The sequence below is a fragment of the Sminthopsis crassicaudata genome, chromosome 4, assembly GCF_048593235.1.
Source record: "Sminthopsis crassicaudata isolate SCR6 chromosome 4, ASM4859323v1, whole genome shotgun sequence".
NCBI lineage: Eukaryota > Metazoa > Chordata > Mammalia > Dasyuromorphia > Dasyuridae > Sminthopsis > Sminthopsis crassicaudata.
In genome coordinates, this window is record NC_133620.1 from 342,128,787 (window position 1) to 342,145,009 (window position 16,223).

The 16,223-nt window shown below is 40.1% G+C and overlaps 1 protein-coding gene across 2 annotated transcripts in view; it reads right to left on the minus strand.

Annotated features, from left to right (window-relative positions):
* The window catches only part of CRHR1 (corticotropin releasing hormone receptor 1), a 99,475-nt gene extending 87,001 nt beyond the window's left edge, over positions 1 to 12,474 (minus strand). For both annotated transcript variants that reach the window (XM_074260996.1, XM_074260995.1), the window contains exon 1: positions 11,938 to 12,474. In XM_074260996.1, the coding sequence (XP_074117097.1) occupies positions 11,938 to 11,970 (33 nt within the window). In that variant the 5' untranslated portion in view covers positions 11,971 to 12,474. The remainder of the gene's footprint in view (positions 1 to 11,937) is intronic.
* Positions 12,475 to 16,223: the final 3,749 nt, after the last annotated feature.

Consider the following 16,223-nt stretch of genomic DNA (forward strand, 5'->3'; position numbering starts at 1 on the left):
CCAGTGACTATCTACTATCTATAAAGTACTTTAAGGTTGGAAACTTACGTCATTTCAACATACATTATTTTATTTAATGCTCACAACATTACAGGGAAGAAGGTATTTTCATCCCCATTTTATAGATGAGGAAACAGACAGAAAGATTAAATAATTTGCCAGGATCATACCTTTAGGACGTGTATAAGGTAGAATCTGATCTTCCTTACTCTAAGCCCAGCAATCTAATTCATTGTATCATTTTCCTGATTAAAATTCTATAGAAATGTGGTCATTTTCATCCTTTTGAGAGAAAGAGGGAGAGACAGTTCTAGTTCCCAAGCTCCACAAGCTAAGTATTTTACAATCCTAGTCAGATTCCAAAATACCAGTCAATGTTGAAAAAAATATTCATGGAGATTTGACTTCCTCCAAGCCTTCCTCTTCTAATTGTAGGATGGCACTAAATCCCTAGGATCAGCTTCATCCTCATTCCTAGATCTTTGTATCCCCAGGACTGGGATCAGGATTCATTCTGTACTCCTCTTCCTCATGACTTTCAATCTATCTTATCTATCCTCCATTCAGACTAGCAACGTGGCCTGAAAACTATAAATTTGTTTGAGTAACAGGTGGAATGGGGGGAGGGAGAGAAAGAGACAGAGACAAAGATAGAGAGAGAGACACACACAGACAGAGATGAGAGAAGAGAGGAGAAGTGAAACTGAGAAAGTGAAGAGAGTCAGAGAGAGGAGAGAGAAGAGAGATTGAAAGAAAGATTGAGGGAAGGGAAAGACAACGAATGAAAGAAGAAGAGAGAAAGAAAGAGAGAATAAGATCAGAGAAATTGAGAGAAAATTTGAGAGGTAAGATAGAGAATGAGAAGAGAATAGTAAAAAAATGGAGAGAGAAAAGAAAGAGAAGAGAAATTGAGAGAGAGAGAAAGAGAGAGGGGGAAGGAAAGGAGCTATCCTATCTTTAGCTTTTTAAAGGAGTCACCAACTAGAAGATGCTATTACCTATTCTGCATGATTGACTCATTCCCTAGCATGTGGCCAGGATATAAAAACCAGATCTTGTGCTACTCCTCTTCTCTGCTGCTGCTGGATACTGGGGAAGCCAAACAGCTGGCTAACTGCTTGTAATATAATGCAGCTGCAGCCTTGGGATGCTCCTACCCTTTGGGGGATCACTGGCAGCTGAGACAGAGCTACAAGAGATGCTAAGAAAGGAATTCAGGGTAGAAGAGCTCCTTCCCTTCCCCCAGTATTAGTGGAGAAGATTCAGGAGATGTTGATACGGCTGCCACTCTAAGGTGAATGGAACTCTCTTCTTCTCCCTCCCACCTTCCCTCTCCCATTCTCCCATATCATCTCCTTTTGTTACATGAATCCCATCCTAGGTCATTCCCATAGTTCTTCCAGTCTCAGATAGTGGTTCCTAAGGGACAAGTGTGGTGGAGCCAGGGTAGTTTTACTCTGTGATAGACCTATTTATCATTTGTATATTCAAAATTGTATAGGTTGTTCCTCCCCATGGAATGTAAATTCCTTGACAGTAGAAACTATTTCTTTTTTGCCATTTTTTTTTGTCCCAGAGCTTCACGCAATATCTAGAGCATTGGAAGCATTTTATAAATGACTATTGATTTATTAGTTGCATCATGGTTATTTATGTTCTCACTATTAAACTATAAGCTTCCTTGAGGGTAGAGACCTATTGTTCATCTTTGTAGATAACTATAATTAATTGTCTTTGAATCCTGGTCACGAACCACAAACCATAACCTCAGATAACTCTGGGTTGTGTGTAGGGGGGACAAAGATCCTAAATTGGCATCTTATAGGCTAGTGCTAATGTTCACTATAGTTAAATAGAAAGAACATTATCTCTGGAAATAGTAGATCTGGGTTCAAATCCTGTTTCTGATGCTTACTATTTCTGTGACCTGGAGTAAATTTGTGATGTACATTTTCAGATACTACAAAGGTGGAAATTTATTTTACTTGACTATTTATGTGTTACAAAGAGAAGAGTGAAGAGTTTTTGGGACAATTGTAGGAAGTGGTGGTGATATTTAAAAAAAAAAAAGGAAAGAAAAGGGAAAAAATCAATGAAATATTGAAAAAAATACAACATTTATTCCTTTCAGATTCTTTGTGGCCCCATTTGGAATTTTCTTGGCAAAAATACTACAGTCATTTGCCATTTCCTTCTCCAGATTATTTTACATATGAAGAAATGGAAGCAAATAGGGTCAAGTGACTTGCCCAGAGTAACGTAGCTAGTAAATGTCTGAGGCTAGATTTGAACTCAGAAGGATGAGTCTTTCTGACTCAGGACCCAGCACTGACTTCATTGTACCACTTAGATGTCCTCCCCCATGAAATCACACAGAAGAATGCTAAAGAAGGTTTAAAAGCTATAGTTAAACAATTATAATGCTGCAAAAATCTCTAATATAATTTAATTTTAGAAATTGTTATGGTCCCTTGAACAAGATAATACCATAAATTCATTCAGAAAAAGAGCACTGTTGATACTGTTTTTTCTAAACTCCAAAAATTATATATAATAGAAGTACACAGTTTCATATTTAATTCTCTTTTTCTATCCTGCTTTGTATATGGAAATATGCAATTTTTTTTTGCAATTTTTCACAATAAAAAAAAGAAAAAAAATTTAAATGAGAGACTGGAGCCAGATGTCCTGGAGATCCTTCCCAGCTCTAAATCTATTATTATCCTGTAACAGAATGATCTCTGAAATATTTTTCAGATTTCAATATTATCATCCTTTGAATGATCTCTAAAGTCTCTTAGAACTCTAAGAATCCCATGACATTCAAAGACAATTTTCTCCCTTTCTCCTCTCCCTTGCTTTGCTAAAATGCTCCATTATCACCAACTAGAAATGGAGAAGCTACCTGGGAGGCTTCCATGTTTTTCCCAGCACCCCAGAAAGCCAGCTGGCCCAGCCCTTGGCTCTTGCTTTCCCCAGGAAGCTGTTCACACCTCTTTGACAAGTGGCAAGCTGCTGAATGAAGCTGGGAAAAAACAAGGGAAAAGATGAATGGCTTCACAGACAAACCCCAAATCCCCAATCAAAGGCCTTAATGGAAATAGAAAATTTCCAAACATCCTTTTTATTCTTTTCCTCACATCCCCAAAAGAGAATTGTAAGTTTGGGGTGAGATGGTTGAATGATACCACTTCTATTAAAAACTGTCCATCAAAAAGCCTTAATGAGCCCTTAGGATTATATGGAGGAGCCTGGCATTCTCTGGAGGTCCCAGTGCTGAGAGGAGCTCATTCCTGAAATCTTCCATTTTTCTACCAGTCAGCCAATTAACTTTTATTAAATGCTTACACAGAAAGTTGTGGAATAGTGGACCACATGTGGTATGTGATTAAAATGGAATAGCACTGTGCATTAAGAAATAATGAGAGGGCTGATGTTAGAAAAACCGGAAAAGATTTACACAAATTGATACAAAGTGAAGTGAGCAGAACCAGGAGAACATTTTACATGGAAAAACAACATTGTATGATAATCAGCTGAATGATTTAGCTATTTTAGTAATCCAGGACAATTCCAAAGAACGCATGATAGAAAATGCCACCCACACCCAGAGGAAGAATTAATGGATTCTGAATGTAGATCAAAGCATACTGTTTTTCATTTTTAAAATTTTTTCATAGTTTTTTCTTTTGCTTTATTTCTTTTTATATGACTAATATGGAAATATGTTTTATATGATTGTACTTATAAAACATTAAATTGTTTACTGTTTTAGGGTGGGTGGAGGGGAGGAAAGAAAGAAAGGAGAAAATTTGGGATTCAAAATTTTACTAAAAATGAATGTAAAAATTGTCTTTACATGCAATTGGAAAAATACCATTTAAAAGAAGAAACAAAGAAAAGTGTCAATGATTCTGAAAGATAGAAGTGAGAAATTAGATATTAGAGGCATGGGGAGCAGGAAAGAAAAGAAATGGGAGATAGAGCATCATGTGTTAGAAATTACAAATAGTACAGTATAGCTAGACCATAGATTGTGTGGAGAAGAATAATATGTTAAAAGTGCAGCTATATAGAAAGGGGACAATTTGTAGAAAGCTTTAAATACCAGTATTTTTTATTCTAAAGGTAATAGAAAGTCACTAGAATTTATTGAGTGGAGTAGAAGACATGTAATCCAACATGTTATAAGAAAATGACTTTGGCAGTTGTGTGGAGATTTGATTGGAATGGAGAGAAATTTGAGGAAGAGAGCTCAGTAGGAAGCTGTTGGACTATTGTAGGAGAGAGATGATGAGAGTCTGAACTAGGAAGAAAAGAAGAAAAGAAAGGAAGAAAGAAAAAAGAGAAAGGAGGGAAGAAGGAAGGAAGAAAGAAAAGAAGAATGGCTGGATAATCTGGTTTCCTAAAGGGTAAGAAAATGCCTGTGAACTGTGGAAGAATTGATGGATTCTGAATGTAGATGAAAGCACACTGTTTTTCATTTTAAAAATTGTTCATAGCTTTTTATTTTGATTTATTTCTTTTTTATATGACTAATATGGAAATATGTTTTACATGATTATACATATAACATTAAATTGTGAACTGTGATTGCCTTGGAACACATGGATAGGATAAAGGGGTAGTCACATAGAACAAGGCAATACTCCAAGAATAGGTATTTATAAGCACACCCCAGTGCTTATATCAGTGACCAGTATGAGCATTGAAACTTGTATACCATAACATTTCAGTCAATGATGGATATTATGAATAATAATAATAAATAAATAAAAATAAAAAATCATTCCAATCATTTGGGTTTTTTTTGGCTTAGATTTTTAATAACTTGACTTCTTTAAGCAAATGAAATGCTGTCCCACATGCCCTGTGCTTCCCTCCACTTGCCTATAAAAGCATCCAACTCCTAGTGTTTGCTTACAGCAAGACAGGATTGTGACAAGAACAAAATGTAACTGGCACCTATATGCATTTGAAGAAAAGTTATAAATCTGGTGGAAAAAAATTAAATTCATAAGAAATTAAACTTGGTGAATATTTAAGATATGGATTGACACTTTGGTCTGCACATCAGATGGTCATGCATCACTGTGCTTGAGTTATCCTGAGGGGAGAGCAGCAGCTCCACATTGTGGAGGGGTTGACAATAATGTCCTCCTTCATTCATTCCATTTCAGCATATGGTAAAGACACATTGCTCTACTATAGAGTTAAACCAAGACTGTTCAAAAATAGTGAAGCCCATTCAATCACATTGCTCTCACTAAGACGTGATTATGAATTGTAAACCTTTTTGTTCATATTAAAATACTTTAAATTTATTTTGAAATATGATTAGTAGTAATCATATTTTATCAAGAGTTTGTTTTACAAACAAAACAAACAATTATGTTTAAAATATTATTTCATCTTGCTCTCATCTTTCAAATATCTGCTTTTATGTTTTATAATGTATAGGTTAGTATAGTAGTGAATTACATAATTTAGAAATACATTGGAGGTGCATGATAAAAATTTTAATGATGGGGTAAACAATCAAAAAAAGGTTGGGAAAATATTGATCTAATTCAATTACAGATGAGAAAACTGAGGCCCAGAGAAAGGAAAGAATTTGCTAAAGATCACAGAAGTATTAAGTGTCCAAGATGTCTTTTAATTAGAAGTTCTTTATGCTGTATCTCAAACATAAACAAATTGCTTTCTTAAAATAAAATAAAACAAAACTCTTCACATTGGACCACAATGGCTTTTTAAAATTTTCTTTATCCCAAAGAGGATTTCAAAGAGTGTTAAGCTAACTTTAGATCAGGTAAAACCTAGTTCAGGTTATGCTTCATTGTTTACTTTGATGGCCTTCCTTAAATTGTGTTTTTGGTTTGTTTTTTTTTTTATAGAGCAAAGCCTTGTTAATTTATCCTCATTGTAGGAGAGGATTACCTGACCTAAAGTGAAATAAAAATTCTGAGTGACTCAAAAGTCATTTTATTATTTTAAGGTAAGGTCAGAGAAGAAAGGGAGCTAGAATATCAATTTTAGATAATTTGAGAAGGAAATACTCAAATTCAGGACTTCTTAAACTTTTCCCACTCATGACTTCTTTTTTTGCCTGAGAAATTTTTACACGACCCTGGGTATATAGGTATATAAAATAGGTAAATATACTAAAAATTTACTGATAATAAGTCATAATTTTGTAACCCCCACATTTAGTCACAAGACCCCGTATGAGGTCATGAATGAATAGATAAGAATTATTCATCATTTGAATAAAAATGCAATTCATTTAGGTGTTCCTGTGAAAACACTTCTGGGCTTGCAGTCAAGAAGACCTGAGTTCAAATCCTGCCTCAAGCACTTACTAACTAGATATATATGACCTCTGGGAGCCAGTCATTTAACTCCCCTGGATTACAGTTTCCTCATTTGCAAAATGAGAAGGTTGGTCTGGATGATCTCCAAGATCTCTTCCGGTTTTCATATATGAAGTCAGCTAAAACGAATTTTACTTCAAAGTGTGTTTCCTCCAGGAGTAAAGGGATGTCACAGCCTAGCCTCTGTCATAATCGTTCCATATTTGGAATCAGCCTCTTCTGAATCGGTGATGCTTTGATCATGATGGGATTCCGGCTGGTTTTCAGAATCCACTAGTCCGTTGCCAAGAATGGTTTGGAATATAAATTTCTCATTTGGGTCAAGTCTGTTTGTGAGATCTCATTTTCAAACCATATGAATAGCACTATCAGTGCTGGGATTACTGCATAGAGTATTCAGCTACCTGGATGAGTCAGCCAAAGAATCACAGAGGCCAGAGCCCAAAGAGACCAGACATTTAGTCTGGACTTTCACGTGTGTGTGTATGTGTGTGTGTGTGTGTGTGTGTGTGTGTGTGTGTGTGCGCGCGCGCGCACATAGTACACCCCTTTGGTATTCTGGTGTAGCCTATGGACCCCTTCTCAGAATAACATCAATTATATTAAAATAGAGATTTCAAAATAGTTTTCCCACCCAAGTCCAAGGACCCCTCATTTTACATAAGAGGAAGCTAAGGCACAGAGAGATTAAGAACCAAAACTCTAGTTTCAAGATTCTTTCAAGTAGTCAGTGTTGTCTTGCCTACATTAAAACAAAATTCTTGTAAATGGGATAGAAAAAGGGGAAAGGAGCAAGCATTTATTAAGTACCTACTTTATGCTAGGCACTGTGCTAAGTGCCTTGCAAATATTATCTCATTTGTTATTTATTTTATATTTTATTTTTCCCTATTACCTGTAAAAACAATTTTTAACCTTCATTTTTTTTTAAAACTTTGAGTTGTAAATTTTCTCCTTTCTTCTCTCTCTTCCCACCTGTACCCCCATTGAAAAGGCAAGTAAATAAATATCTCATTTGAATGAGAAAAGAGTTACGTGGGTTATTTCTTTATGGTATCCTTTCCTCTTGGGAAATTCATTTAAAAGGCACTTATTAAGTGCCAGGCCAGGAAATCAGACAAAAATGAAAGAATCCCTAACTTCAAGGGGCATACATTCTATTTGGGGAAGGGAAGGAGAAAAATAAATAGCTGTGATATGAAAAAAATGAAAAAATGAAAAGCCATTTGAGAGGATGAGGAGAGGCAATACAGAGGGATATTCATCCTACAATTCTTGTATGAAGGTTGGGTTTATGTTGGTAGTAGAGATGAAGAAGAGCATCTGTTTTGTTTAGATTAAGACTACCACAAACTTTCTGCTTCATTATCTCCTACTTTAGTAGAAAGTCAGGGGCCTTTTCTCCTCTAAAGCTGGATGGGGCTTGGGAGTCAGGAAATGATCAGGCCACATTGGCCTCAAATTGGCCACAAATGGAATTGTAGATACAAGAGTGTGCAGGGTGGGGATGGAACAAGAGGTAACTCTAGTCTCAGAGATAAATTGTACTTTGACCCTCGGCTCCCTTTTCTCTTCAGCTGAAATGATTTCTTCTGGTTCTTAACTGCCCACAGAAGAGTCAAATATTACTGTGTGAGAGAAATGGCTCTTCCCTTAGAGTCCATTTGTCACTCATGGTCTCCAAGTCAGAGTCTTGCATTTCTTACCTGGACTAACCTGGTCTCTCCCCTTACCCATGCTCTTTATAGTGGCTCTTTACATTTTCCAAAGAAGAAACCCAAAGCTTTAAGAGGGTAAATAACTTGTCCATGGTTACACAACAGGGATAAAGGATAGATTTATACTGCTTAGAATTCAAGGTTTTTTTCTGAGATTATATGTTTTCACTTCCAACCTATTTCTCCTTCATAAAGGGAGAGTAAAATGAATCTCAAAGTGTGGTCCCTGAAATCCTTTTTTTGGGGGGGAGGGTCCCATAAGTCAAAAGCAATTTCATAATAATACTAAGACAGTTTAATGTCTAGTACAGTAAATGTCAATAGATATAAATCAGGGAAACAGAAGCTTTTTTGGGGGGGTTCCCTCAATAAATTTTAAATTTAGTCCTGAGACCAGAAACTCTCATGTAATGGAAGATGTGCTGGACAGGGGAATCAGAAAGTAGTGCTCATATGATATCTGATATTTACTTTCAGTATAACCTTGATTGTCACTTCCTCCTTTGGGTAAATTGAAAATGAAGGGGTAGGACCAGAAGATCTCAAAGTCTTTTTTAGCTCTAGTCTGTGGTTCCTGTTCTTTCCTGGCATTGCCTCCAGACTCTTTAGTCAAGAGACTGTTTCCTATATTTCCCATATTCCAACAGTCTGTTACTGACATTATTTGGTTATTCTCCTACGAAGTACCCACTTCTTTCTTCTAGTTCTAGTTTATCCCTAATTCACCTCTTCCAGGTAGCCTTTCCTAATTAGCTCAACCCAAACTTTTACCAGCTATTCCCTTGCTCCTAGCTTATACTTCATTATCTTGCCTTTATAACCTGCTTTGGTAACTATAATTAATTGTTTCCAGCTCTGATTTTCAGTGTTCCAAGTAGATTATAAACTCCTGGAAGGCAAGGACATTGTCTCTTTGACATTCACTTTCCTTCACACTCTTAAATCTAGTTAAGTGTATTCCACAAGGCAAGCACACAGCTAAGTGGTTTGCAAATATTATTTCATTTGAATGAGAAAAGGAGATACTATCTGTTTCCTTTATAGTATTCTCTCTTCTGAAATAACCCTCCCCCATATGTAAGTAAAGAAAAAAAATGAACCTTGTAATATGGTTTTATTTTCAACTAAGACAAAAAGAAAAATGTTAGATATAGAATCTTGTCTCCAAGCCCCCAACTCTAGCATACAATATGTGTCCAAGAAGTGCTTTCTGCAGCCATCACCGATTGGTGTGGGGACTTTGATTTTGGTAAAACTTCCTTTGCTTTTCTTCTTTGCTTTCCTGGTTTCCTACTCTTGTTGTCTATAGATTAAAATCCTGGGCCAAACACTATTTATGACATGGGTTTCAGTTTCCACTTCTGGGAAATGAGGGGTTGGACTAGTTCATTTCTAAGACCTCTTCCAGGTTAAATCCTATGATCCTTTAATTCATATGAACTGAGGAATAGTGCGGACAGGTGGGGTGTAAAGTTCATATTAGGATAGTTGCAAACAAAGTTGAAAATAGAAACGAAATCCTCTCATTTCCTTACTGAGTTACTCCTCCAGTCCCCTATTCTTTTTTTCTTTTTACTACATTGCCTCTCCTATCCCTCCACTTCCCCACTTCATTAATAAGATTTAGAGTTGAAAGGTCCCTTAGTGGTCATCTGGTCCAATATCCTCATTTTACAGATGAAGAAACTAAAACCTAGGGAGAGACAGTGACCTGTTCTCTTCTCTCTGCTTACACAACTTACACAATAATTAAATCTTTCATCACTCCTCCCTGTATTATTACAATAACCTCCTTGTTAGCCTTCCTGCCTCTAGTATCCCCTGTTCAATCCATCTCCTACACCACTAATGCCAAAATGATTTCCTTTGCATAGGTCTCCATGTCACTTCCACCCTCAAAATTCAGCCAATCCCTACTGACTATTTCCATTTCTATGGTCAGATAAAAATTCTGGCCCTTAAAGCCCTTTGCTGCCTGGCCCCTTATTACTCATTACATATCCCTATCCTTCAGTAATTCCACTCTGCAGGCAGATTGACCTTTTTACTTTTCTTTACTTACAGCTTTCTCCCTTGTCTCTAGTGCCTTTGCAGTGACTCTATCTTCCATGCCTAGAATTTAATCTGTCCTCCCCTTTGACTCCTTTTCAAACCTCCAACTCGTGTCACACTAAAGTTTTTTTCTTTGACTCCCTTCAGCTTCTAGTGCCTCCCCCCCAAATCTATATGATCTATATTTATATCAAATACATATAAATATACGTATATATGCATGTTGTCTCTCCCTCTCTTCACTCCCCTCCCCCATTCCACAAGGTCCCTGAGGCTAGGAATACATATGACTTTTGTCTTTTTTTTATCTCAAGTTCAGTGTCTGTCTACCTTATAGTAGATGCTAAATAAATTTCTGTTTTTTTAATTGCTTGTCAAAGACCAAATAGGTAGAAGCCCAAGTTTTTCTTCCTGATCAAAATCCAGCACTTTTCTCACTGTCTCAGTTAAAAGAAAGCGGTATTACAAGAGCTTGAAGGGTGAGGGATTGGGAGAGTGTGGTTTATTTCAGTTAAACTCGCTATTATTTTTTTAAACATTCTGTTACCGACATCTTAGATTCAACTGTTAAGTTTTCAAAGGAGATGATTTGACTCATTTACCCCTCAGTATATGTAAGAGACACAAAAGAGGAAACAAAGGTTTAACAATTTGAAAAGTAAAAAAAATTCAGATGGGTTATTTGGCGTCATGTGACCACTCATTAACTTCTCTTTAAAAACCCAGAATCTTCAACCTTCACACATGCACATAAATCTAAACAAAAAGTGCTCCCCGTAACCCCCCCCCAAGAAACCAGTTTAAGTGATTCATCTGTGTGTGCATTGGAAAATACAAGTCCCACGAAAAAAAGATGTCCAGAATTCACTCATTTATAGTATATACAGTAAAAATATGCTATCTTCCCTCATTGAAGACTGGTTTGGATGAGTGAGAGAGATGTGTCTGTCACTGAACTTCTGCAGGCAAAAATTGGTGGGTTATCGGTGACTTTCTTAAATTCTGGGAGCTGAAATATCTTCGTTAGTCCCTAGACGCAAGACCGAACAGCTTCTGGCTTTCAGTTCCAGGGGAATAAATGGGATCCCACTCTCGGACGCGACTCCTGCACGGCCCCAACCAGGAGCCTAGCCAGAGAAGAGGACCGAGCATCTGACACCTCATCTCCTCTGGGGAATATTGTTCTATTGATCAAAGGGCTCAGAGGAGCGGGAGAGATTTATCTCCATAGACATGCAGATTTCTGCAAAGGGAAAAGGAGCCACTGGGCGGCCTAAAGGGGGGGGGGGGAGAGAATAGGAGGTGAAATCGAAGGAAGGTGTTTAAGGAAAAAAACAGGCAAGGACCTTACCTCTAAAGCACTGAACTACTGAAGCCCTACCGAGACAGAGTGGTAGGCGGGTGCGGGGGCAAGTAGAGGAGGAGGAAATGGGGACTCAACCTCCGATCTGGGAATCACCCAGGCACTCAGAAGCTTGAGGAAGGGATTCTTTGGCATTGCGGATTCCGGGAAGCGTTCTCCCAGCCCCAACCTGAATCCTCCCCACCCATTTCTCCGGAAAACCGTGGGTTCCTTCAGAAGAGTTTGGCTTCCCCCGGGGCAATTAAAACCGTCTCTCCATCCTTAGTCTCACCTAAACCAGTCCTGGCCCCGGACTCCCTGACTGGAGGGGGTCAATTCTGCGCCCCCGCTCCTCTACGCACACAGCTCCCCTTCTCCCCCGCTACCGCTGGGGCTTGGGGGGAGGGGTTGGAGCAAGTGAAGGGGTCTCTTTGCCCGCCCATTTTCTTACCTGGACAACCAAGAGGTGCGGGCGGCGTCCCATCCTTGGGGTTCTCGGGGGTCCGGGACACCTGGGTTACTGGCACATCCCCAGAAGGGCACGGCCAAGCTCGGGAAAGCTTGCTAGCGAGCTGCGGGGGAAAGCCGGAGGTAGCGCGGCTAGCAGCGGAGGGAGGCAGCCCCAGTCTCAGAGTGGGAGCCCAGAGAAGTGGAGGGCGGGGGAAGAACGGGGTAAGGAGCTGGAGGGGACCGCGGGGCTGACGGGGGGCGAGCAGAAGATCGCAGCGGAGGAAAGAGAGCGCAGCGCCAGGTGCCCCTTTAGAAAGCGGCACTGTCCGCTTGGTTCCTCGGCTCGGTCCCCGGCGGCCAGCCCGCTGCTTGGTCACATCTGCTGCCAACAACCGGCTCTTTCTCCCGTCCGCCCCCAGCTCCGCTCCTTGTTCCCTTCGGCAGCGCCACCTCTCTTTTCCCTTAGCCGGGTCCCCGCGGCCGCTTCCCGCCCAGTTTTTAAGGGAGGGCACTTGTCTAGCCTGCGCCTGGCAGCCAGGAGCCCCGCATCACCCCCGCCACCTCTCTCCTCCTCCTCCTTTTCCTCCTCCTCCTCCTCCCTGTCCTTTCTTTCCTCTTTCCCTCTCCTCCCCACCTCCTTCTCTCCTCTCCCCTTTCCTCCTCGCTCCTTCCCTCTTCCCTCCCTCCTCCTCCTTCTGCCCCTTTCCCCCCTCCCCCTCTCTGCTCGCTCTCCCGTCCTGTTCCTTCTCTTCTAAAGCTCCCCCTTACCCCTCCACCCAACCTGGCTAATCGCTGACCCCCTTTCCCTGCCCCCTCTCAGTTTGCAGCAGTCAGTTGAGCGCAGCTCCTGCGCCGACAGCTTCAGGGACCGCAGTCCGAGAACCTAGGGATTGGGACTGGGGCGAGAGCGGGGGAGGGGAGAGGAGACTAAGAACCCCTCTTCTACTCGTTTCTTGGAAAGACTGCAGAAGAATGAGACTTGCGGGACTTGAGAGGGAAATTAGCCGAGACATACTTATGGGACACAGAATGGGTCGGATTGGAGGAACCCGGGCAGGAGGGTTGGGATGGGTGATGAAAGGTGCCCCTCCACCACTGCTTCCTGGGTACGGTGCTAGAGAGGGAGAGGACGCTAGCGGTAGGGTTTGCATTTGGGTGTTTCCCGTCCCATCCCCCACAAGCCATCCTCTGCTTCAGCCCTTCCACCTCTCCTTTCTTTGCCATTCCCAAAGAAGGTCCACAGCTCTAGGCCTGGGTGCCAGGACTTGAGCTCTCCCTCCTCTTTCTAGCACCTACTCTTCACCCCCTCCATAGCTCTTTTATGTTTGAAAACACCTCCCTCATTGACAGGACAATTTCCCACCCCCTTCCCTCAGGCCCCATAAGAGGCTGTGCAGTTTCCCCTTGGCTAATGGAGAGAAAAAGATATCAACAACATTGGAATTCTGTATCCTCAGCCTTTGTTATCCTTTCTAGCACCAGCATGATTCCCTATTTTCCCACCGGCCAAATCATTAGATATAGCTTTGGTTTACCAAACCAAACTTCGAGCTCACTTCCTGGGGCTAGCTATTTGGTTCCTGGATCCATCTTCAATTCTATTCAGCAAAAAGTGTCTGTCTACCCTAATGCAGTTGCTGAGGAGAAGTACAAAGAAAAATAAGATGGGGTCCCTACCCTTGGGAGGCTTACCATCTAATAGCACAGTGACATGGACACAAACAACCATTTTACAAGGCAAAATAGGATGCTCCATGTGAGAGGTATAGTACTAAAAGGAGTAATGAAAAAGGGGAGATCACTTCTAGCTGGAGGAAGAGGTGAGGGAATCAGAGAATATTCCTTGGAGGAGGAGGTGTCATTTGGACTGAGTCTTGAAGCATATGTCTGAATCAGATAGGAGGAGAGGGGAGGGATGAGGGTGAGGAAGCAGTGGAGAGGAGGAAAAGGAAGGTCATCCAGAGCCAGCATGTACAAAAAGTAAGGGCTATTATAGTCTGAATCAAGATTATACCTTGGGTATCCTCAGTTTTCCTTCACCACTTCCTTCAAGACAACATAGGGGAACATTAAATATGCTGTAGGATTTACTCCTTGTGTCAATTTTGCTTAACTGTTCCTTATTACAAGGGAGAGTTTGCATGGGGCAAAGGTGGTTCATATCTGGAAAAAAAAGATGTAAAGGCACCAGTAAACCTTTTTTAAAAATCAATTTAAATAAAAAGATAATCCCAAATCAACCAACCAATCAAAAACATTTATTATGTGCCAGGTCTTGTGCTAGATGCTGGGGGTATAAATTCAAAGATTTGAACAGATAAGGAGCCTACATACCAGCTGAGGAGACAAGAAGGCAGCCAGGTGTACCACAGTGCATATAAGCACCAAGTCTGGAGTCAGGAAGACTCTTTTTCCTGAGTTCAAATCTGACCTCAGAAACTTACTAGTTTTGGGACCCTGGCATGTCATTTAACTCTGTTTGCCTCTGTTTTCTCATCTGTAAAATGAATTGAGAAGGAAATGGCAAGCAACTCCAGTATCTGTGCCAAGAAAACTCCAAATGAGGTCACAAAGAATTGGATACAAATGAAATGACTGAGCAACAAGAGGAGACAAGAAGGATATACACACATAAATATAGACACAATACCATCAAATTTAAATACAAAGATGTTTGGGAGGGAGTGCAGTAGTAGTGGTGATAGAGAATTAGGAAAAACTTCAGCTTGAAGAAATGGGGAGACTGAGGTAGAGGCGAGGAGAGAGAGCATCTCAGAAATTAGATAGTTAATGCAAAAGCAAAAAGGAGGGAGAGTAAGTTTTGTGGTTGAAAAACACTGAAAAAGTCATTTTGTTAGATCACAGAAACGGTGGAAAGCATCCTAGTCCAATGAGGCTGGAGAGATAGGGTTGGAACAGATTGTGAAGGACTTTTAAAGCTAAACAATTTATATGTGATCCTAGTAGCAACAGGGAGCTATTAGAACTTGCTCAAATCTTTGGGAAAATCTGATAAAGGAAAGGAAAGTAAGTCAAGCCAAGGGAAAGGAAGGAAAAGAAAGGGAAAGCAAAGCAAGGCAAGGCAAGGGAAGAGAAGGGAAGATAAGGAAAAGGAAGACAAGGAAGACAAGGGGAGGGAAGGGAAAGGGAAGGGAAAGGAAAAGGAAAGGAAGGGAAAACTAGAAAAGGAAAAGCAAGGTAAGGCAAGTGAATGAAAAGCAAGATAAGGCAAGTGAAGGAAAGGCAAGGGAAGGGAAGAAAAGGAAAGGCAAAGTGAAGAGAAAGCAAGAGAAGAGAGAGAAGACTAGAGAATGGAACTAAAGAAAGGCAAGGCAAGGCAAGAGAAGGAAAGGAAGACAGGGCAAGGCAAGGCAAGGGAAAGCTACAGAAGGGAAAGGAAGGCAAGGCAAGAGAAGGGGAGATAAGGCAAGGCAAATGAAGGGAAGAGAAGTCTGGAGAATGGAAGGGAAGGCAAAGAAAGGCAAGAGAAGGGAATAAGCATTTATATAGGGCCTACTATGTGTCAGGCTCTGTGCTAAGCACTTTCAACAAATATTTTAAATATTTCTAAATATTACCCAATTTGATCTTCTTCACAAAAACCTTGCAACATAGAGGCTATTGTTATTATCTTTATTTTACAATTGAGGAAACTGAGGTAAACATAAGTTAAGTGATTTGTCGAGGGTCACATAATTAGGAAGACTATTTTAAGTCTGGTTTTAAACTTTGGTGAAGCTATAATTAAAAAAAATAAAAGAGATAAGGAAGAAATAAAAAACAATAACCCTCCTAAGAGATGTTGAGGACTGAGTAAGAGAAGTGTTTGGAAGTGAGAGACTTGTTTAGGTAGAAATGGCAAGACATGGAAACTTTGTATATTTAGGACAAGAAAAGAATACAGAGTTAAGGATGATGGCAGGGTTACAAACCTTTGACAAAATTAGAGAAGTCTGGAAGAAGGGTGGCTTTTGGGGAAAAGATAATGAGTTCTGTTTTGGATTTGCTAAACTGGAGCTGCCTTTGGAGACATCCAATCTGAAATGTTTAACTGATGAAGCAGGACAGATACTCAAGGACATGACTAGGGCTGATTATGGGGATCTGTAAGTTATCAGTAAAGGGAGAATCATTAAATCCATGATAATTGTTGTAGTTCCCAAGAGAGAGGATATAGAAAGAGAAGATCAGAACAGACCCTTGGGAATTGTCCACATTTAGAGAGTACAATGTGAATGATGAACTATCAAAGGACACTGAGGATGATCAGATCATTAGAAGGAGAAT